This window comes from Megascapheus bottae, chromosome 9, assembly GCF_031878675.1.
Source record: "Megascapheus bottae isolate mThoBot1 chromosome 9, mThoBot2.hap1, whole genome shotgun sequence".
Classification (NCBI taxonomy): Eukaryota; Metazoa; Chordata; class Mammalia; order Rodentia; family Geomyidae; genus Megascapheus; species Megascapheus bottae.
In genome coordinates this window covers 65270781-65295754 of record NC_143517.1, presented here as the reverse complement: position 1 = coordinate 65295754, position 24974 = coordinate 65270781, and the positions used below count along the sequence as shown (strand labels likewise).

Below are 24974 nucleotides of genomic sequence, written 5' to 3'. Positions count from 1 at the left end.
ACCCCCTATTTTTCTCCCTCCTATTTCAAATAAAAAAATAAAGACATACACACATATCTATCTATCTATCTATCTATCTATCTATCTATCTATCTATCTATCTATACCAGATAACAAAGTCAGATACTGTAACAATGAGATTAACCAAAGGGCAACACAAGAGAAAAGGACAAAAAAACATAGTACATTAAGAACAACAGTCACTCATAATTAAGCTCTTGTTTTCATGTCCTGGAGATCCATTAATTTGGCCTCTTCTATGGCCTTATGTATCTAGGGTTTGAGCTATTGTAATCCTCTGCTAGGAGAGTCCTAGGTTTGTACTAATTATTACAAATGAGGGAAACCATTGAGCCTATGTTACTTTGGGTCTGGCTTCACTTAATATTATTTTTTCCAAGTCTTTCCATTTCCTTACAAATGGGGCAATGTTGTTCTTTCTGATGGCAGCATAGAATTCCATAGTATATAAGTACCACATGTTCTTGATCCAATCATCTACTGAGGGGCATCTGGGTTGGTTCCATATCTTTGCTATGGTAAATAGTGCTGCAAAGAACATCGTTGTGCTAGTGGCTTTAGGAAGTCCTTGTTTCTGGACCACTGGGTAAATGCCAAGGAGTGGAATTGCTGGGTCATAGGGAGCTCTATGTTTAGTCTTTTGAGAAATCTCCATATTGCTTTCCATAGTGGTTGAACGAATTTGCACTCCCACCAGCAGTGTAGTAGTGATCCCTCCTGGCCACATCCCCACAAGCATCTGTTGTTACTAGATTTCTTGATCATCGCTATTCTAACTGGAGTGAGATGGAATCTCAGAGTGGTTGTGATTTGCATTTCTTTTATGGCCAGAGATGTCGAGCGTTTCTTCATGTGTCTATGCGCCATTCTTATTTCTTCTTCAGAGAAGACTCTCTTTAAATCTTTGGCCCATCTTTTTTTTATTAAAGAATTTATTAACATTGATTTTTACATCATATTTCAAATGACGTATTTAACAAACAGAAGGGAATCTCTATATACAATCACTGGCACTTAGATTTTAGTACATAATTAAAGTTAGGCTGAGGGTTTGTATGTCATAGATACATATTAATCAATGTAATAAAACATTATGTCTATAGAGTCGTAAACTTTTATGTCCATGTAGTTGTGTTTGTATTTCCAATACCATGTCCATAGCATTAGGTATGTTTGGATCCAATATCCACATATTAAGGATATCATGTGCCTTTTGATCCTTTGGTTTTGACTTGTCTCTGTGGATACCATTATTTTATCTTGTCTGTTGGCTTTATAGATTTCCATTGTACACATATACCACATTTTTTTGTATCCATTCATCTGCAGTTTGCCCATCTTTTAATGGGATGGCTGTTTGTTTGGAGATTAGTTTGGAGTGATTCAATTTTTTTAGCTGTTGATATATTTTAGATATGAGGCCTTTGTCTGTTGTAGGGTTAGTGAATATTTTCTCCCACTCTGTAGGCTTCCTATTTAACTTGCTAGCTATATCCTTTGCCATACAAGAGCTCTGCAATTTAATGTAGTCCCATTTGTCCAAATTTTCTTTAATTTGTTGTGTTTCTAGATCTTTATTAAGAAAGTTTCTCCCTGTGCCATGGAGGCCTAGTGTATCTCCTATTCCTTCTTATAAAGTTTTTAGGGTGTCTACTTTTACCTCGAGGTCTTTGATCCATTTGGAGTTAATCCTGGTGCAGGGTGACATAGAAGGATCAAACTTTAGCTTTCTGCAGGTGCTTCTGCCAGCACCACTTGTTGAAGAGGCTGTCTTTCTTCCATTCTATTTTTTGGATCCCTTATGAAAGATTGGGTGGCCATAGGTCTGTGGTTTAATATCTGGGTCCTCAGTTCTATTCCATTGGTCTTCAGGCCTGTTCTTGTGCCAGTACCAAGCTTTTTTAGTTACTATAGCTCTGTAATAGAGTATTAAAATTCCCCCTTTGCTCCTTCTTTCTGCTAAGAATTGTTTTTGATATATGGGTTCTTTAATTATTCCATATGAAAGTGTGGATTGCTTCTTCTATTTCCTTAAAGAATGACATTTGGGTATTGATGGGTATTGCATTGAATTTGTAGCTAGCCCTTGGCAAGATTGCCATTTTCATGATGTTAATTCTTCTAATCCAGGAGCATGGGAGGTTTTTCCATTTCCTCAGTTCTGCTTTAATTTCCTTTTTCAGGGTTTTAAAGTTTTCATCATGAAGGTCCTTTACATTCTTAGTTAAGTTAATTCCTAAGTAATTTATTTTCTTTGGGCTGTTGCAAAAGGAGTTGCTTTCCTGATGCCTCGTTTCTCGCACTTTTGGCATATAGAAAGGCAGTTGATTTTTGAGGGTTAATTTTATAGTCTGCTACCTTGCCAAAGTTTCAAAATCAGCGCAAGCAACTTGGGAGTAGAGTCTATAGGGTTCTTTAAATAAAGAATCATGTCATCTGCAGAGGGAAAGTTTCACTTCCTCTTTCCCTATTTGGATCCCCTTTATGCTTGCTTCTTGCCTTATTGCTCTGGCTAGGAATTCTAATACTATGTTAAAGAGGAGTGGAGAGAGTGGGCATCCTTGTCTCATTCCTGATTTTAGAGGAAATGGCTCTAGCTTTTTGTCATTAAGTATAATGGTAGCTGTGGGTTTGTCATACACAGCCTTTCTTATACTGAAGAATATACTTGAAGAGCCAAGTTTATGCAGGGCATCGGCAGTTCCAGCCCTGAGATAGCTCAGCACCGGCTCCAGACAAGAACTCAGAGTGCACAAGCTGGAGGGAGTGTGTTCCTTGCTTAGTATTCCCTATGTGAACACAGCTTTGATATTTGGGTACACTTTAATGGACCCTACAAATAAATTAGATTGATTCATTTGAAGAATAAATGTCTCCTCCCACCTCCCCCTCCACCCCTCTGCATGGTGAAGCTCTTAAGTGCTTCCACTTAATGGACATGGAAATTACCCCTCAAAACATTACTAAAACTAATCGTGACAATTTTTATTCGTTTCCACAATTTACGGTGCTCTCTTTCCTTTGTGCTTAGCATCTGTCTGGATTCAAATCCTGGTTCCACATGTTTAAAATCGTGGTGAGAATCATGACAATGCCTGATATCTCCACATTTTCCACGTCTGAAAACCATGCAAGAGGAGAGCCTTTCTCACAAGTCTTGTTGATGAGCCCATCAGGAAATGTAAGCTCTGTCACAATGGCGGCAATCGAAAGGGTGCCACTGACTTCTTCACCACCGCCATCATCAGCCTGTATTGAACTTCTCTTGTTTGCCACTGTGGGAGGCAGGCAGTTACTACAGCATCTGATCACACAGCAGGGAACAAGCTGGCACTCCCTTAGGTGGTACCCACAAGAGAGAGGATTTTCATGCCAGGCCTGGCCAGGTCTGCTCCTTTCTGTACAGAATTATGCAGTGAGGTGGGAACAGAGAGGGTGTGGTTCATGGTCTTAGTGATCTTGTGCCATGTGGTGATTTTAGCACTTACTCCTTATTTGACTTTAAGATTCATTAACAAGGTCAATATTTTTAGATCTAGATATGGAACTTAGCCACACACAAAAAAATAGATCCCTATTTTCGAGTCAATTTCAAAAGTTCTTGAAGAAATTCAAGGGAAATTGTATGAGGAGGGAGACAGAAGAACAAATGGAATATTGAGGAGGAGGAAATAAATATCAAGTGAAGTTTGTGCACACGTGCAATTATAATTCTAAGTGCTAATTGTACTGTATCTTATGCTGTTAAGGAAAGAAACATAGCTTATTTAATGTGTCATAATGATTGATCTCAAACCTGTCAATCAGAATAATCCCATTGTTCCATTAATGTTCCTTAGCAAAGAATGCACATTTGAAATACATTTATCAAAACTTGTATGTGTGCTTTACAGATTGAGTTTCTGTATAAGACTGATTTTGAGAGTAGAGGAGAGAGGGCTCTACTTCCTAAAAATAACTGAATCTAAGAAGTCATGCAGAATCTAGCTCAGAGTGGGGGATGTGGAGCTGGTTCTGAGGAACTCGGAGTTGGGGTTCATTCACATGGACTCATTAGCAAAGAGGTTGAGGATAAAGGTGAGTATAAAATTGCACATGGAGCAGAGGTGAAAATTTGCAAAGAAGCCAGGCAGCCTTCAGAGGCCATGCGACCCTCCTGGGAGGGCAGATGAAAAGAGGAAGATGAGTAAGAACATCCAGAGAATTACTTGACACACAAAGGCAAGCAAGAATTTCAAAGGAAATCTCAGCCCATAGTCCCCAAAGTGGCAGAAGGGCTTTCAATAGAGATGGAAAGCACCTAATAGCAGCAGAAAACGTCTAAGCTTTTCATTCTAAGTCTTTGAAATAAAACTTGTCACATTATCCCTCACACAGGACTTTCATTTCATCCCAACTACTTCCTACGCACTCAGAACCACTTCCTGTCCTCTAAGGAAGTGATAGCTTTCGCTTGATCTGTGGCAATTTCTTGTGCTTTCTCCCCATTTCCCCTGGGTTTTCGTCTAATCAGATCACTGTGGTTCAGATCAATTTCCCAATTCCGCTTAGACAAAGTCTTTTATTCTCAAGAAAAACAACAAAAAAAAGCAATCTTGAATTTCAATAAGTCTGAACTGCTTATCAGTATTCATCAATATAGCCCATGAATCAGCATTCCCACTAATATTCAGGCACCATGAAGACACCAGGCCTGTACTTGTCTCTCTCTGAGTCCCTCCTTTGCCTCTTTTTCCTATTCTTCCTTTACAACTGTGTCCATAGTACCACCCCAGGAAAGCTCCCCTGGACTGGCCTCATGGCATCATTTCCAATGTGATTGTATGGGAGTAGCACTTGTCCTTTTCCTCCTGGTCTTCTGATGTTCTACAGATAGTGTCCTGAGCTACAGGGAGAGTCGACATGCCCTGCTCCTATGCCTGTGTCTCTCTTATAGGAGCAGAGCTAGAAGAAGCTCTACTGACTTGAGTATAGTTCCTTCTTTGACATTACGGAGCCTGGGCCAAACAATTCCTATCCTAAGTGGACATGAACCAGCAAGTGTGGACTTGTGGATGGAATTGGGAGTCGGGAGTGTGTGAGGAAATACTAATGCTAACTCTCCATTTTTTTTTTTTACTTTCATTAAGGTTAGATTCAGATCATTGCATGAGCCACCAGTGCCTGGCTCTATTTTATTATTTTATGTATTTAATAATTTTACCTCATGAATAGCACAACTTCACTATCCAGATGGTTCCATTACTTCATTCATTTTACAACATAAATTCTCAATGGCTAAGTTCTCCTTGAGAATATTATTTGAAAACATGAGAGATATGTAACAGACTAGAACTCAAATCCTCCTACTGAAGATGATGTTACTAACTTACTGGTATAGATTCTGTTCCTATTTTGTGATAAGTTAAATGATTTATTTTAGTTAAATCTATGCATGTGTGCTACCAAGGATATGGCATGTGGTACTCAGTTTATGTCTGTCTACTCTTGAATGTGGACATGATTTTCTTTGCAGTTAGTGACTTTAATAGCTTTGCAACTATTCAAATGAGGGGCTGTTTGCACTTAGAAGTCTGAAAATATAACAAAGCAAGTGCATTTTGGAGGAAGCCAGTCCTGGAGCTTGAACTGGGCACTGTCCCTGAGCTTCTTTTGCTCAAGGCTAGCACTCTACCACTTGAGTCACAGCACCACTTCTGGCTTTCTGTATATATGTAGGACTCAGGAATCGAATCCAGGGCTTTGTACATGCTAGGCAAGCACTCTACCAGTAGGACACATTCCCAGTCCCGGAAAAGCCTGTTCTTTAATGTACACGACTAGGCCCCTGTTTGGATAGATTTACAAATAATGTTTGAGTGAGTATTTGTGAATGTGTCAAAGTATGTGTAGCTTATCCAGGGAGACAGCAAGAAGCCAGAATGCTGGCTAGTTATAGGCAGAGCTAAATTTTCATAATGACTGCTGAAACATACTTGAGAGTGTCATTTTGAACTTCCAGTAGCAATTTATGAGAATATTTATTTTCCCAAACCAGGAAAAAAATGTAGTGTCTTCTGTTAGTTTGCCTTTTTCTAATTACCAAGATTTCTTACTTTTTATGTTATTAACTGCTTTTATTCCCCTGTTATGAATTTTCCATTTACAGTTTTATTTTTCTTTATGTGACTTCCTTCTTAATTACGTGCTTTTATTTTCCATTTGTTTCCAAGTGCGTCTGTGCTGAGCCCCCTTCTCCCACCTTTTTTGTTGTTGTTGTTGTGTCCTGTAGAAAAAAAAATCCTCTCTTCTTCAGCTTGTTGTTTAATTTGGGTTTAGGTAATTTTTGTCACACATACATTTTAAATGCTGAAAGTTTAACATAATAAAAGTTTTGCCTACCAGCTTGTTTAAGACAAGCTTCCCTGGATGCATCTGTATTCTCTCCAACAGTTTGGTCCTCTGACTAACATGATTTCCTATTTAGAGCTTGAGAAACTGAGGCCCTAGCGGGGTAAGAATGGGTCAGGATTTGTTCTTGGGTCTATTTGACCAAAGTATGGCAGTCCCCCCTGTAGCTCCCTGCTGACTGGGCCAGCCTGGACCTCCATCTGACAGGCCTTGCCTGCAGGAGTCTCAGGCAGACTTTAGACAGCACCAGATCCACATTGGCTTTTTCCACTGGTTCATGCACAGTGCTTCCTGAGCTCAATGCACAGCAACTATCCACGCCTATTCCCATAGTTCTCTTCAGTCTTGCAACGACCTTGATTTCCATAGAGGTGACATGGCACTCTCTTTCTAGTCCTGAAATAGTAAGTATCCTTATGAAAGTTTGCAAGTAGGCAGTCAGTGTTGGGGGAAAAGGAGGTATCACTACTTCTTCCCTTGTCCAAGGGCTATAGATGTGGAATCCCCAGACCCAGATCTTTCCAAATGAGATCTTCTGTGGTATCTAACACGTTTCCCTACCTCCTCACCTGACACCCCACAACTACTCAGACTCAACCAAGGGATTCAGGAGCCACGATGGCCAGACAATCAGTGCCAATGTCTGCTTTGGACTCTTTTCTTTCATATGTGCTTGTGGCATCTCAACTAGCTTTAAATCAAGCCTCAAGTCGAACAACCAATAGAAGTATCTGCATTTACCTTTAGACAAACCGCCAAACCACAAATCAATATATCTTTCCATTTTTATTATCTTTAATATTTATGGTACTGTCTAAGTGATTGTTCTGTTTGTGGGGAGGTTGATTTCGGTTTTCTGTAAAGAAGAAATTGCGGTCAGAAATTGTCCTGTTCATGGCCATAACTCAAGGGTCAGGTATGTCTTAGTCATTCAATTGTTGTATTTTGAGGCAGAGTTGATGGGTGGATGTAAACAGCAGGTGAATGAAGAGCTGGCTTCAGGCTCCTTTCCCTCATACTGAAATAATAGCAAAGGCTGCTTCTAACACGTGTCCCAATATTGATGGGTTTGGGTTAGAAAAATTCAGGTTGATACGGTTAACATTTTAAATATAATCAAAGTCACAATTCCTAGAAATGAATGTTCTTGGTTATCTCTCTTGCAGTAAATGAACTGTCCCTCAGTCTTCTGAAATATGCGCCAGTGACTGACCCAGTGTTTCATAGATTGGTTGTAATAACACTCATAAATTTCTATCAACTGAAGAACTTCATATGCCATGCCATGCACTCTATTAGGGATCTTGTAGGTCTTAATCTATCGCCTCATAATAATCTTATAGCAAAGCCTCTGTTCCTCTTTTTCAGAAGAGGAAATGGAATCCCAGATGACTTAAAAGTGAGTAGAGGCAATGAATTGGGTGGTTTTTTTTGCCAGTTAAGTTGATTTTATTTCACCAAGTGAATAACTTGATTTCTCTGTATCTTTATGACACTTTAAAATGTCAAGACAGAAAAGGATTCTTTTCAAAAATTGATAGGTCAGTGAGCTCATTTCTTTATAATGTTTTTGAAACCTAATATTGTATGTTTGCGTGTGTGTGTGTGTGTGTGTGTGTGTGTGTGTGTGTGTTTAATAGCCATACACCACTACACAATGTATTGGGTGTGTTTGCACAAAATGAAGTTAGAATTTATACCGGACTGTCTGATAAAACAAGTAGCTATGCAAATACTTACAACTAATGTTACAAGGAGGAGGAAGATGTCTGAACAGGTAAAGGAGATTAAAGAAGAGATTGTCCAGGAGAAGATGCTTGCACTGAAAGTAAAGAATGAGTGGAAGTCACGGTGGTCCACAGAGAAGGAAAGAGTCCTTTCAGGAAGAGGGAACAGTGAAGGTGCAGATGATGTGGGGCTGGAAGTGGAGAAAGTGGGCACGTAGCCATGAATGCTGTGAGGATTTGGGTAGAGTGGGGAAGGACAAATAGGCGTTGAAGAGTCTAGCAGCATTATTTCCCTTTATCCTGAGAAGAATTGAAAGATTCTGAAGAGGTTGAGCTTGGAACATGGAGAATAACTTCACGTACTGAGAAGATTCTTCTGAGAGAAAACTGAGGGTTGGGAGACACGGTCTGCACAAGATGTCACCAGAGCAAATGAAGGCCTTTGATTTGTCTTGATGGGGAGGGAGCAGTGACAATGCAGACATGTTGACTGATGATTGAATTGGAAGGAAAGAGGAACATTTGATGAGACAGCACGTATAGGAAGTGACAGAGAATGTCTCCAAGTGACTCAATTCCTGCCTGAGCCAGATATTACAAAACATCTGTCAAAAGGAGCTTGCTTATAAAAGGATTGACTTTGCTAGTGAGGAGTGGATTTGCTTGACGTATTGTTAAATAAAAATTAACATTTATAGCATTAATGTTTGTGAAACACGCAGGTTTTAGGTAGACTGCAAAATGGGGAGAGCTAGATGCAGACATAACTTCCACACCACCTTTGTTCTGTATATAAAAAGCTTCCTCCAATAGCCAGGCATGGTGGCTCACACCTGTCATCCTAGCTACTCTGGAGGTTGAAATCTGAGGATCGAGGTTCAAAGCCAGCGTGGGCACAAAAGGACCTGAGACTCTCTAATTAACCTCTAGAAAAGGGAAGTAGGGCTTGGCTCAAGGGTAGGGTGGTAGCCTTGAGCTGAAGAGCTCAGGGACAGTGCCTAGGGCGAGTTCAAGCTCCATAACCCACAAAAAATTAATAAACAAGTAAATAAATAAATAAATAAAGCTTCCTCCATAGTCTATCCTTTTTCCCAGTTTCTTAGTTTTTCCTCCCATATAGCAATATACACTTAAGTTCCCTTCATATCTTCTCATGGCCCAGTAGAGCTTTTCTTGTCAACCTCCAATAATATTCCACAGTCTGGATACACTGATTTATTGATGAGCCTTCTGAAGGATACTTGGACCATTTCTAAGTTTTGACAATTATTAATAAAGACTAGGGACAGTTTAGCATACATTTTTATGTAAACATAAATTTTCAAGTCCTCTCATAAATACCAAAGAGCCTGACTGCTGGGTCACACCGGAAATCTATGTTTATTATTGGGAGAAGGCACCAAACTTCAGAAGTTGCTGCTGTACCATTCTGCATTTTGCATTAATCAGTGAGAGTGTTCTTGTTTCTCCACATAGTCCCAGGCATGTTCCATGGTTTCGGATTTTAGCTATTTTCATCGGCATATAGTATTATTTAATTGACTTTTTTGCATTTCCCTGATGATTTATATTGTGAGACATCTTTTCTTATGCCCATTCCTCATCTTCATACCTTCTTTGGTGAGGTGTCTGCTAAGTGTTTTGGCCTACTTTTAAATCACATTGTTTTCATATTGTTGGGTTTTAGGAGATTTTTATATATTTAAGATGACAGTCTTTTATCATATAGGCCTTTTGCAAATGATTTATTCCAGTCTATGGCTTATATTTCTTACTTTCTTAACCACATCTTTGTCAAAGAAAAAATAGTAATTTCAATGAAATTTTACTCATGAATTCTGTCATATGTGATATCTTTCTGCCGTATTAAAAAGTCAGTTTGTCATTCCCAAGGGAAGCTCTGATGTTTCTCTTGTGTTGCTGTTTTTCTACAAAGATAGTTCATGCTTAAGCATCCTCAATGCATAGTACCTCTAAACACCTAAGCAGGAAATTCTAAGTAGGTAATTAAGTAGGGGGACCTCTGGGGTAATGGCATGAATTGTAGTAAGTACCCATGTCTACATACCACTGTATGCTTCAGGTCTAGAAGGATCCACAAAAGAATCACATTTTCTACTTTCACATAAGCTCTAGACTCCAAGTGGTATTTTGCACTATGAAAATAAACTACTAACAGGAGAAGAGTGAGCCTGGGGGAAGCAAAGACTTGTTAGCTCAGTGGGTGACTGAGGAGGAGGCCGTGGGAAGGTACTGGGGAGGAAAGGGAAGTCTAGAAATGTCTTCTTTTTAGCGTGTTTCCTGGAGAGGCTGCCACATAGCCAAGGTCAGTGGACTGAGAATTCCTTTGTACTTTCACAGACACATAGGGCACCAATCACCTGGTTTGAATTTTATTTTATTTTATTTTATTGGTGGTGCTTAAGAGACAGAAACTGGATTGTGCAGTGTTGATGAAGGAATAGCAGAACAAGGGAAATGAGCAGCCAAGGAGACATTCTTTACGTGGGTAGGCTGCTGCCACCCAAGGAGGACAGCAAGGGTGGCCTTGGAAATTGGCATCTAGTATGCATTTTATGTCGAATGAAAGAATATTAAATATACCGAGAAAGGAACTGCTCTAAGAGAAAAGGTTGAATTGGTAAAAAAAACAAAGTAGCCAAAGAAGTTGAACTGTGCAAGTCATGAGATGCCATGTTTTCCTTAAGCCCGGTTCTGTGTCATACGCTGTGTTATACGATACTGGGACAAAACAGCATGGAAAACACTCGGTAGATCATAGAGACGTAAAGAAGCACTCCGGATGTGGGGAGGATAGGGAGGAAAGTATCTGGAGGCACAGTGGAGAGTAGGGTAGTTCGCATTGCTGTGACGTCTCTGGCCCTGTTTTCTAGCAGCTCCTAAAAGGCCAGGTGACAGCAGCCAAGTTGTGGAAAGAGCAAGTGGGCATGACTGACTGTGCCGAGGTGAGGATGTGAAGAACGGGGTGTGGCGGGGAGACAGCTGGCTGACAGCTGATGTGAGGGCACACTGAGAGACTGTGGGGACATTGACCTATCGATGCGATGAACTGCATAGGCACTCTGAAGCCAGCTGGCTAGGTGTTGGCTGGCGTCTAGACAGGTGACTCGGCAACTTTCAGATGAGAACTGTAGAGTTAGGGATCGAGAGAGCCATGGGGCAGTCACTCAGTGGCCTGGTGTGAGGCCTGGGTAGGGTCCTGCGCTCAAGGACAGAGTTAGGACTCTGAGGCTGCCCTTCAGACTGAGTTCTCCTCCGCACTCGGTCGGTCCTGTCTACGGAATGAGTTTGTGGAACTCTCTCTGAACTTGTGAATGTGCCTTGTACTCTGCCCACTTTGTGGATGTGCGGCTTCTCAGCTGTTGAATAGTAGCTGAGTGATGAAAAATGAAAAGTTGGTGTCTGGAATGTTTGCTCAGCTTTCCTTTGGAGTGAGTTAATCCACATGGCCCGACCAACATGCAAGAACCCACAGAACATCTTACAGAATAATGAACGGGGAGAAATAGATGGACTGGGGGAAACAAAGAAAGGAGAAGCATCGCACCGGGGGAACCATTATCACAGGAGCCACAGGTAAAGGGAGAGGCATGAGGCAGCATTCTCTGCATGTCCTTAGCCACTGCGGGATCTCATCGCCACCTCATCTAACCTTCAAAACAATCCCCGAAAAGCCGAGCATACTGCAAGGATTTCACGTAGTAAGAGCATCTGACTCAAATGCAGAGTGCCTTTCCTTAGATAAAGGCCTGCCTGACTTCACAGGCTGTGAGGCGGGTAGCTGTGCCAGAGATGCCTTCCAGCCGAGACAATCTTCAATGAACAGGTGGCGAGTGAGAAGCCGTTAAGGAGCAGACAGAAATTTGAAATGAGGCTGAGGATGCCCATTAATTAAAAATATTAATTGCACGCCTCCTGAGCTTCAGAGCCCCCCAGTGGGGGGGACAAGAGCTGGAGAAGTCCATGGCTGACTGAGAGAAAGACACGCGTGAGACTGGAGCCTGTGATAGGCATTACCCCAATGTAGTGCAGATTGCTGTGGGCATGGAAGATGGATCCTTTTCCAAGGCCCATCATATATGGGGCTTATCAGCAAAGAATGCCACTACCACCTCTTTTCTGAGTGAGAGCGGGCCTTTACTTATCTGGCATATATTCTCTTATAACAGAGTATAAATGACAGATTATACGTCTCCTATGCAATTTAGAGCCGTTCATTACATTTGCCTTGGTCTGTGAGAGTAAGGAAGTACGTCCGGGTCATCGTTGACCTCTCGTCCCCTATCACTTCTGGTACTTCATCATCCGTATTCACAGTCAAGATGGGGTTCTGATGAATCGGATCCACTGGCTCTTCCTTGTACACTTTCTTTCCATGTTGAATCTTGTAAATCTTTAGAAGAAAACTACATGATTTGCTGTGGTTTGCATATCCCTGAAAGGCCAAAGCGATAGCTGCTGGCAAAGCAGGGCCTACCCTTTGTGCATTATCCTGGCTGGGCAAATATTTAGAGCATGCGTGACCAAACACATCTCCAAATGACTCGACCGCTGAGCATTGGCAGCTGTGCTTAGTAACCCCTGCGGCACTGGACTGAATCTCACAAGGAGGACTTAGCTTGCCCTGGCTGCCTGTTCCCGGCTAAGTCCGAATCCACATCAGGCTATGTTCCTTTGCAAGCAGCAGGTGTGCGGTATGCCTGAAACACACAATATGGACTTCCTGGGAAGGGTATAAGCAAGGCTCCATCTTCCAATCTCAAAAGCCATCCTCTTAATAAGTCATCAGAGACCCAGCAAATGAGAGGCAGAGAGTCCTGTTTATGTGATTCAGGCTTTCCTGAGCCATCTGCCTCAGCCATATGTTTCCCAAGGAGAACTAAGTTTAGCTGCAAATGCAGTTAATCAAATATTTGTAAGAGCTGCAATGTCCCCACCCAATTCTCCTCACTCTGCCCCACCCCCGGGCGATTTTCAGGAGCATGGAAGCTGTTCTCTTGCCCACGATAACCTTGGCCTTAGCTAGCTGGAAGCCACAGCAGGAAGGGAAAGCACCAGCTTGGACACGTAATGTGTGGGCCCCTAAGCCACGGCTGAGTAGGCGAAAGCAGGCAGTCACTCTGTCTTTGTCTTCCACAGAGCTGGAGGCTTCATGTGGGGATCTGAGCCAGGCCTGCTCTGAGAAGGGATGAGCAGCTCCCTGTGCGGGCTGAGCCTGCTTCTTCCCCACCCAAGCCTTCCATCACTGTGGGTCCTTGTCCCCCACCCCCACCTCTCTCCTCCTGTGCCTCACGTTCCCTCCTCTGATGTGTGAGGGCCTACATCTTGACCAGGCTGGCCTTGCAATGCTGGATCACGTGGCACTGCCTGGTTGTCAGCCTCTCAAAAGCATATGTTGCGCACAGTCTTGAGCCAGGGTCCTGCCCTGTCGTAAATCCTTACTTAAGGACTGCAGTGAACGGGATGGAGAAAGACATTTGGCCATTGTGGTATAAGGCAGGTGGATTTTAAAAAGCTCAGAACAGATGCTCAGATAGCTACTGCTGCGACCCACTGCCGTGACTGACCATTGGTTCAAACAAACATGTTCCCAAGCCAGGGGCAGGGCAGTCCTGCTGACCCCCATTTCTGCAGCTAGAGGTTTTGTCTGCAGCTCAGTTTCACTTGTTTTCCTTTCGATCTCCCTCCCTCCAAATGGCAGAGTGACCTGCCCAGATGCTGGCAGTGATTTCCACAAACACACCCCCTTTCCCTTGTGTCCAGACATCCCCCCACACACTGCTTGTAAGTCAGTCAGTGCCAACACCTCAGGCAGGGGGTGTGTCTCAGTCTGTGACTGTCACATAGCTCTTCCGGGTGGCCTGAGGGCCTGAGAACCCCAGCACAGGTGGACCTGATGTCTGCTGGTCCCTGGCCTCAGGCCCGGCCATGGATGGGCCAGCTCATGACCTTTCCAGTCTGTGCACAGCCTCTGCACGATGGAAGTGTCTCTGCTGCTTATCCTGTGCATGTGGACTTGGGGAAGCCATCATCTCACTCATGCTGACACTTAAGGAGGCAGGGCCTAGTGCAGTCCTATTTCAAAGCTGTATTTTCCAGCAAGATTGCTCTAACTGTCCCAGTATAAAATGAAAAAATGTTCATGTCTAATGATAGATAGGCTTTTTCCCATCCAGCACTGCCAGCATCCAGAAAAAATTACTAAACATGTGAGCAGAGCATCCTCAAATCACCCACCCTGTTGACAATATCAGGCATGTACAAAATTGACAGACACAGGACAGTCTATTCTCCCAAGGGAGGCCCAGTAGCATCCTGTGGCAGAGACACCTGCTGAGTCTTTCCTGACTCAGCATAGGCAGTGGATCCACAGACATCTGGTCAATTATGCAGCTGTGGCAAGATGAATGTAGGAATGTCAGATCTCTGCTTTGGGGACACGAAGAGACCAACAGATTTGGGTTAACGTTGTTCTCATTTTTTTATTATAAGGAGTTTTTTTTAATATCAACCATTTTTTATTCTCCCATGGAGTTAGACTCCAGTTACTGGGTAGTGGTAAGGATTATGTCAGACACTATCCATGTGTATAACTTGCCTACATTCTAAGTACATAAGTGAGGAATAGGTATTGGCTGGTGGTAACCTTTACCACAACAAACACAAGTTTCTTTTCAGGGAGACCTGGTGCTTCTCACAGTTTGCAGAAGTCTTAGCAGAATGCTTGTCCCAAGTGGCTGGGAAATAGCTTTGGAATTTTCTGTTCTTTGTTGACATTTTCCCTCTAAGCTTTCTCTTATGTATAAAGACTCATCCAGGTCAGCCTCTTCCAGATGTTCTTGCCTCGGAGGCAGAGATCGTTTGGAGGAGAAAATTATTAGGGCCATGACTTGAGGTCTTCAGCACAGAAAGGCAGGAGGTGCAGAAAAGTGAAGAAGGAACAGCAGCGAGGTGGGACAGAAGCCCGGAACTTAGACACCTTTCACTAGTGGAAAAGTAGGGCATGAAGGGACCATTATGCTGTCGAGAAGGGTCATACTGTTACTGCTGTTTTGCAAGAACTGAGGCTGGGAGTTTGAAGTCTCCCTCACGTTCCAGAGATGTTAGTAAGAAGCCTCCATGTCCCATCCAGGCAAAGCCCTGAACACAGTCCAGATCCTTCGCAGTGTAAAGGAACTCAAGATCTGTCACAGAGACACACACCCAGTGCATGTGTGTATGTCCTCCCCCTGGGATTGGGCTAAAGCTTATCCGAGTCCTTAGTCATGTTTAATAGTCCTATCAGCTACACACTCCCTTATCTAGGTGCTTGTCTATCCATTCCCATTTCTCTGATGACCCATTATATTTTATAGCTTGTATCAAGGTCATCATCTCCGTCAACTCTTGCAACCTGGGCTCTAGGTATTCCCATCTCCAGCTTGCCAGGGAGGAAAATAAGGCCTTGAATAGCGAGTTCTTTAGTTGCAGGTACACAGTACATAAGGGTCAAGTCCAGGTTCAAACGTGCATCCTTTCATTCAAATCCATTATTTTGTGTCATTAAACAAAGCATGTGGTATAATGACATACTCTGGCCTCTTACTGAAATGCAAATTAAAATACCTGAGACAGCTCAGTGGGTAGGGACCAATCTCAACAGCCCCCCTCCAAACCCCAACTGTGAGATGACTGGAGTGTGCCCCCAGGCAATATGCTGTCCTTTTGCACTGGAGACTGGAGAGCACAAGACATTATTAGATAATAGAGTGTTAGCAAGCCTTGGACTTACTGGGTTCCATTTAATAGGTAGATCACAATGGCTTATAATTAAGTAATTAAGCCCACTCAATGTTGATAAGAGAAGGCCCACAGCTAAATTGCAGCAATAGCTTTGCTCATTGTCAGTAGTTTAATTGGTGCTTTTAACTGGACCCCGATTCACTTGCCCCCTGTAAATATGAATTTCTGCCGGTCATTGTATGTTTTGTAACCTGAGTTTTCTTGCAGAGTAACTAAGATTTGGCAATTGTTACTGCAAATACTAACTAGACCTCCCATGAACCCAGATGACCTTGACAGGTCATCACTCCTCCAGCCCTGTGTTCACTAATCATTAGTTGAGAAATTGATACATCACATAGCTGAGTGACTGTGAGATGGAAAGTTGGCTGTTCCATTATTTCAGAACTTATTATTTTTCTATGAAATAGAAGGACAAGAATAGTGAAAGCGAAGTTAAGAGAGAAAAAAGTTGAGCAAAACAAAAGTAAATACTGAAGAATATTCTTCATTATTGTTGGATTCTCCAAGTAACAGCATCCTATGTGATGTATTTCCTGGGAGATTGTTTATTTAAATAGTGAGTGACTGAATACAGAATGGGAGAATTTTTTTTGAAACCTCAAGATGTGGAGTCTTATATATGACATGGAAAATGATTACAGACTATGATTCTGAGTTTCCTTTTAGATAAAACAAAATTTTGTCAATTTGTATAAGGTTTATAATATGTGGGGCTCAGACCATCCAACCCCAGACTACTACCTACAGAGAAACTTGAAATGAATAAAAATGATTTTGCATTTATATTGCAGAAAAGTTATGTTTCTATTTTTTTACTTTTATTGTCAGAGTGATGTATGGGGCTAACAGTTACGTTTCTAAGGTAGTGAGTACATTATTTTTTGAATATTGTTAACCCTTCCCATGTTTTTCTCCCATTCTCCCTCCCCCCCACCCCCTGCAGAGGTGTTAAGTTCATTTCCAACACATTATCCTATGAATATCACTGTAGTAATACCTATACATTAGCTCAAATTTTTGTACATAATTTCTCACTGCAATTAAATCATATAAATTAGCTCTTATGAGATGTTCCTAACAATGAAATGTCGGAGACACCTAGATTTATGTAGACAGGGATATGTCTGTGGAGTTGAAGAAAAATCTCCCATCATTTTCCCCTACCAGCACTATGGAGCATTCAACCACACAGTGATAGCATGATTATTGCTTGTGCACCCCCCGCAACCCCCAGTATCTTGCTCAAGACCTGGAAAACATAAGGTGATGAGGCAATGTTTAGCAAATGTATTAATGAATATGCTTTATAGGAAAAACATAAATATATTTGATCATGGGTAAGTTCACATAAATTTATAAATTTATGCTCATGTTCAATAAAGCAAACTCATCAGCATTCCACCTAGCATGTAACATTTTAGTTGCAAAGGAAATGAATTTGATATTCACTGGAAGAAGACAAGAATCCTCTTTATTGACCTGTCATCAGTGTGTTGTGCTTTGTGAGTCACAGGTATGAGTAGAACCACATGGCTTCAGATATTCCAAATTAAGTGCTTGCATATTGGATGCCTTGGTGTCCTTGCTCCATCTTGCATTATCCAGGAAGGTCTGGGCTTACACACTTAACAGGAGTGCCTTTCTGAATACCAGATTAGGGGTTCTTTGCTTTTGGGTCATCTTCTTGATGCATGAAACATTAGAATTCTTACAACTTAATGGTGAGCATGCTGATCCAGACATCTGGAGCCCCTGTGCTGAGCTCCCAACTTAAAACTATTCAGATAACTATTGTGGTTTGAGCATTTGTCATGCCCAAGATTCCATATAAAATGTAGTTGCCATGGTAACCATGTTGGGAGGTGGGACCTCTGGGAGATGGTGTAGCTAGGAGGACTCCATACCCACAGGCCTTATTCCTGTCATTACAGAAGGGCCAGGTGTCCCCCTTTTTGTCTCTCAGCCCTTTTGCCTTCCATCTCCAGACCTGTGAGCCAAGAGATTTCTATTCATTTAAATTATATCATCTGTGGTGTTCTGTTGCAGCAATGCAAAGTTCACTGGGTCAGAACTTCCTCATATTCATCCATTGATCTTCAAAGAGCAACTATCCCTTCTGCTTAGATAAATGTGGGGACATGTCAGCCCATAATGGAGCCAAACCAGCTTTCTACCAAGGAGCCATCTGAGTTTGGGAGGTTGGGCACACTGGACTCCAGTTTATTCGAAATACCTTTCTTTCTGAGAACAGATTGTCCTTGCTAGTTTCACATAGTATGCTAAAAAATATCCCATTTGAAAATAAACTAAGGAAACACAGTCTGCCTCTCCTAGGAGTTCTTGGCTTCGTAACCAGGTCAATCCAGGACAGCCACCGCCTGGGTAGAAGAAGCACAGGTGGCCACACCTGGGTACTGGATACCAGGCAGGAAGTGGCCCAGGACACAGGAAGCCAGTGTGGCCGTGCTTCAGAATCACCATGAACATCTTCTACCAAGTGATTTCTCTTCTGCTCCTTTCTTGAAATGGTTAGAAAAAAATAATGAAGCCTAACTTCAGGATGACTTTCTGATGTTTCTGTTCCTGGAAACAGGCAAACGATGACCTTCCTTTAGAGTCATTATCATTATTACCTTCCTCCTATCGGGCGATCTGCTTGGATTTGGGGATTTTACAGCTGAAGTCATAGTTTTTATTCATCACCCTTCTAAACCTCACCTTCGTTATGCAAATGAGGCCAGCCTTGATTCTCATTTGTGTTCAGATTTCCTGGGCTCCTCAAAACTATGGAATTAGAAGTAGTGGATGTAAACACATAGCTAACAAAAGAAGATGCTTAAGTGATATTGCCTATGAAATCCAAGGTCATGACCTTGATCCACGCACAGTCTCATGGGGCTGTCTAGCCTCCGTTGGCTCTATCATGGGGGGTGTCTCATGTAAATGTGGGTTGGGTTGGAGAAAGCCAGTGGTGAAGGCTCTATATTTTAGCTTTTAATGATTCCAGCCCTCCTGAAGCTGGCCTGGGGCCTGGAGAGCTGGGAGAGTGTTTTGGAGTTTTGATTACTTAACAAAGCTTGTCTCTGTGGAGAGTACTTGTGCATCCCAGGATCATGCTGTTGTAATGGATGGCGGTCAGTCTGCAGGGACTGGCTCAGGGGAGCTGTTGTCCTGGGTCTTGGTGCTTTGGGTCTGGGTCAGATGAATGCACTTTGCCCACAGAGCCTTCTGGAGCTAGAGGGGTGCCCGGCAGAGGAGAATCATCTTCTGCACATCACACATTTGGGAGTGCAAAGCTATAGGTTAAGTCATCGTATGATTTATTTGGGGGACTAGAAGAAATAACAAGATACAGCAGCTTCTACCCTTGCTTTCTATTCTGAGAGTCCATATTAATCTGTTGAAATATTTGTATAGCAGGAGCCAGCAAAATGTACCTTTCTCCTCCTCTGCTTTTAGCTGTCTCCTCTGCACCTTCCTTTCCTATTTCCTGCCCTCTTCTCCTCCTACCACACTTTCTTTCCACTTTTAATTCCCTTAAAGCTCTCACTGGTCTCCCCCTCATTTGTAGTACCAACTTTAACTCCACCCACCATCCACACACACACACACACACACACACACACACACACACACGGAATTGATTTCTAGTTTTCAAGTAATACATAAAAGTGCCCCCAGAAAGTAGAGACTAGAAATAGCAAATAGTGGTTCTTTGCTTAATACCTAGTAGTGGGTAGCATCTCAAGGAATCGGTTTGGTCTTGGAGGACAGAGAGTATGTACTTCCATCATCACTGTGGAAAATACAATGGTGGATGTGGGTTCTTGTGTCTGAAAAGGAAACCTGTGCAAACAAAACAACACATACAGGGGAATATATTTTAGGAAGAGGCTTTGCTTAGGAGGATAAAGAAGTTGCTTCAGGATTCCAGGAATAGGGATCAAAGCTTTGGATGAGTTGACTCATACCTATAGGAGTCAGAAATAGGAGGATCACAGTCCCATGTCAGCCAAGGCAAAAAGTGTGAGACTATCTGAAAAATAACTAAAACCAAAAAAGGCTGGAGGCATAGCTCAAGTGTCTGCCTAGAAAGCACAAGCATAATGTAAACCTTAGTTTCCTCAACCTCCAAAAGAAGAGAACAAAATCAGTGGGTTAAGGTGTCCAAATATGTATATTTTTAACTGAAGAAGAAAGGATTCCAAAGGCACCAGGCGGGAATGTTGTTTGTATGACACACAGTATTTGATCATGCCTTGTGATTGGTGAGCCTTCCGTGCAAAGACAGTTCTGTTTTTTGTCCTATCATTAGTGATGGGAAAATGACAGAAAGTCCCACGGGACCTAAGAAAGGCATTACACTGGACTTAACAGAGCATCTTGGGATTCAGTGAGCCTCAGTAAACATAACTACATCTCTAGGTCATTGTCCAATCTGTGAAAAATGAGAAGACATTCATTTCCTTAAAGATGTGACAGGTATAAGTATATTGCAAAGAAGGTACTGAGTGCTTGAGCTCTAACCACCGTGAAAAAATTCACAGTAATGAGATGGCAGACCTGTTATGTGCTAAGGCATAGAACCTTGATCTGTGCTATCCTGTTTAGCTCCTGTACTCCCAGGAGGTAAGCGTGGACTTGCCCATTTTTCACATGGAAAGCTGCTGTTGTAAGAGATGACGTCACTTTCCGAAAAAGGCAAGTGATTGAACTGTTGTGCCTGCTGTCCCTCCTGGCTGCAGACGGCTCCTGCTGCTCTGACCTTCAGTGTACTTAGTCCATCCATCCTCAGCCACATTGTCAGTCTGGCTTATAGATCAACCATTCCCTGACAAAGCTGGGGAAAGGGCTGGGACAGCAACCAGAAAGAGAGAAAGGCATTTGTATACAGAGCCATTTCTATTGAAACTCGGTATCGATCTGAACCCAACAGGTCCCAAGAGGCTGCATCAGGCTAGTGCTTTTATTTCCCTCTCGATGAAGGGCGGATTAGAGCAGGTGCATATTAACAGCCTTGGGATTTTACATGATTCCGTTTCCTACTCTTAAGCTATTCATGCATCACTCATTGGATGGTGACAGAGAATCCACTGGATCTCTTATTGTTTTCAGGGGCCACCCAAGGCAGGGGCAATGGAGCAGTTTTTCTTTACTATTATGATGGATTTACTTTTGTGCCTTTTGTCTCCATTTGAGTCGTGCAATTTATGTATTTGTGTCTGTATAAATGTATCTATGCATTTATTGATTTTTGGCTTATACTATGGTTTGAATCCAGGATCTTGCACTTGTTAGGCAAGGAAGGCCCTGCTACTCAAGCCACTGCCCCCAATCCTTTGCTTGCTTGCTTGCTTTCTTTCTTTCTTTCTTTCTTTCTTTCTTTCTTTCTTTCTTTCTTTCTTTCTTTCTTTCTTTCTTCCTTTTTTCCATATATTTTTATTGTAATTAATAAAAGGGTTACATTATATTCACCAGATAGAGGATGCATTACTTCACAAACATCGATGCCCATGTCTTGGTCCCCATTTCCCTCCCTCCACCCCGCCCCTCATCTTGTTTTCCCCCATTTCCTATCCTATTTCAAATAACCAATTACACGTATATACAATATATCAGATACCAAGGTGAAATACTGTAACAATATGAGATAACCAAGAGACAGCAAAAGAGATGAGAGATAACATAGTACATTAAGGACAACAATCACTCATTATATGACTTTTGTTTCCTGGAGGTCCTTTCATTTAGCATCATACTATGTGGCCCAATCCTTTTATAATTTTTCTTTAATTATTTTTTTCATATGAAGTTTTGAGGGTTTTTTTTCCATGACTTTCCTGGCTCATGGAATTCCTAATTATGCCTCCACATACTGGGATTTATCATTGTGCCCCATCCCATGATGGCAAGCTTTTCTGGTTGAGTTAAAGTCTTGTTAATTATTTTGAATTAAGCTAGCTTTGAGTCATAGTATTTCCAAGTAGCTGGGGTAATGGTTATGTACCATCATGCCTTGCTTCCCATTGTCTTTCCATTGTGCTTCAGAGAGTACTGACACTTTCCTTGGAAATTAGTGATTTTTTTTTCTCTTAATCCTAGGGATTGAACTCAGGACCTCATGTTTGTCAGGCAAATGTTATGCTTTTAGAGCCGTATCTGAAGTCTAGTTTTCACAATAGATAGATAGGTAGATAGATAGATAGATAGATAGATAGATAGATAGATAGATAGATAGATGTATATTCTAGCTTTCACTTGGGATAGCCCAGATCAAAATACTTTAGCTCCAACCCTTGCACAGCTGGGATATGTATAATTCAAACGGAGACAAAAGTAGCAAAAAAGAAAATCAATCACAATAGCAAAAAACAAAGCAGACGAACAAAAAAACAAAAAACAACAGCAACTTCTTAGCTGGGTGCCACCACACCCCTCTTAGTTCTGAGATAGAGCCTTACTGACTTTTGTCTGGGCTACTCTGAACCACGACCCTTTCCTCTCTACCTCACAAGTAGCTGAGATCACTAGCAATGTGCCATCGTACCTGGCACATTGCTGAAATTAGAGTATGGTCCATTCATCTGAGACTTCATTTTCTCACTTACTGAGCAGACACGTGTCAGGATACATCGGCGTACACTATGTGCAGACGTATCGCTCTGTCTTGCCTCTGGCTGGTGTAACAAAATACCATAAACAAGTTAGGTCAGTGATGAGCAGGGCAGTGTGCTGACAGCTGGAAGTCTGAGATCGATTCCCAACCTGATCAGGCTCTAGTGAGGACCCCTCACCAGAGGGAGGTGACAGAGGTAGTCTTCCTGCTTTTATTCCTCATTCTTGTTTCTGGGTGGGGAATCACGGAGGCCCTCGCAGACAGGAAGGCCTCTGAGCACACGAGGAGTGTAGTAGTTACTGAATTCCAGCCCAAGGGGCACTTCTCACAGAAGAAATGATTTTCCTAAGGTCATACAGCTTGTAAGACATTGGATAAGGTTCTCTGTGCTGTGGCCCCGCTCAGTGAGCCTCAGTCTTGACATGGTACTCTCTGTTAAGCGGTAAGCTTTGGAAGTATTAGCGATGTTTCTGGTCATGGCTTTGGTAAGATCGCACAGACCCCTGGTGGCACTGGGGGGATGAGGATCATGGACTTTTGCTGGTTCTTGTTTCGCAGAGAGCAGCAGTGTGAACTCAGCCTGTGTGAACGAGAGCACTGTCTGCAGCCGTGTCTTCCAGATCCTGTACAGGAATGAAGAAGTACCCATCAACGACGCCGTCCTCTTCCGAGCCCATCTGCTCTTAGACGGGGAAAGGGTAAGTCATGGCTCCCCTGTCAGGAACAGTGGGCAACCATTCCCTCTCATGCTGAGGTAAGTGGAGACTGATGGAGAAGGTAAAGATTGAAGCTGAATTTTCATAGACAAGGATTTGTGAGTTGGAGAATTTGTACATTTACTTATGCATTCATTCATTTTGTTTTACTCATCCTTCCATTCACACACTTGCTCATTCTATGATGTCCCAAGATAGTGGGACTAACTTACCATCTCTCACACTCACTCCCCACTTGCCCATGTATGCATCTGTTCAGGGACTGTCCATAAATCTGGCAGCAAATCTTTCTGTGCATCTCCTTGGTGCAGTGCCTTGAGCTAGGCCCTGGAAAATGAGACTGGATTGAAGAAGGCAACAAGGCCTACACTTCCCAGGGATTAGTAGTTGAGCAAGAAAGCTCAAAACTCCCAGGAGCTGGGAGTTTGGCCTAGTGGTAGAGTGCTTGCCTAGCATGCACAAAGACCTGGGTTCGATTCCTAGGTACCACATAGATAGAAAAAGCTGGAAGTGGTGATGTGGCTCAAGTGGAAGGGCTCTAGCCTTGAGAAATCCCAAGGACAGTGCTCAGCCCCTGAGTTCAGTCCCTAGGACTGGCAAAAAAGAAAAGAAAGCAAATGTGTCAGTCCATGCTAGGCACTATATATACTCCATGCGTATGAGAAGGAATTCAAAGACTCGAAGGAGGGCAAAATGAGCCTGAGCTGGCAAGGTTGGCATGCATCCACTGTTTCCCAAAGGAGCTGGCTTTCAGATCACGTGCTGGCAGGCCAGGAAAGGAAAAGGACAGGAGTGAAAGAGGATTGACACGAACGACACCCAGAGCCTCAGAGGGCAGTCTAAAGTGCTGCTCCTTTCCCTAGCTCCCACCTCAGTCCCTGCTCACACACTTCAGCTTAAGGTTTCCTGGTGGAAGATCATTCCTGGTGTGAAAGAGCATCTAATCTAGGAAAATTCAATTAGAGCCCTTCCATTCATATTCCCCAGGTGGTGTGTCGAATGCTTACTGAGTATTTCTTCTCTTTTGCTCATTTCATCCCATAGATTTTTTGGGGGGGGTCTATATCTTCTATGATTTAAGTAGTATACAGGTTCTCCTGGGTGAAGAATAAAAGGTATCACTCAATCTTCATTAATCCATGTATCAAAACTCTCATTTTATTAAGGTTTATTAAATACCTGGTATGTGTATATTGTGTGCTGGAGGTAAAAACTAGTGAGCAAGAGAATATTCCTGGTGCAGTTCAGTATGTCTGGTATTCTGCCACTGTTCCATTTTAATTCTATCCAGGTCTTGTTCTTGCCCTTAACAGTCTGACCTTGTGAGATCTAAACACCTTTTGAGGTCAAGCCTGAAGTTTATATCAGAGGATCTATTATTTCCTTCTTCATGTCAAACTAGTAATCGCTATAAGCTAATCATTTATTGTGTAAGCAGTAAGAGACATGGCAGTGGACAATAATACAACTAACCATTATGTCCAAACCAATGGCAATTAAAACTAACTGGATATGTCTGTTAAAGAAACTGTAATTTTATGTAAGATACTGGCTCATTTCCAATGCAGAGCTATCTGTCCATGGCAACCAAAGAACTGTTTATAATCCAATGGCCAGGAAGCATGGTTGCAAATGTATTTTGTTATCATTGTGAATCACAAACATTTACAAAATGGGCATTTATCCAGTAAGCATGGA

General features: G+C 42.3%; 1 protein-coding gene across 1 annotated transcript in view; it reads left to right on the top strand.

The window, feature by feature from the left end:
• Fam135b (family with sequence similarity 135 member B) overlaps positions 1-24974 on the top strand; it is a 160329-nt gene that overhangs the window by 72333 nt on the left and 63022 nt on the right. The window contains exon 4 of the mRNA XM_090339452.1: positions 23119-23258. Coding sequence (XP_090195578.1) covers positions 23119-23258 — 140 coding nt within the window. The remainder of the gene's footprint in view (positions 1-23118; positions 23259-24974) is intronic.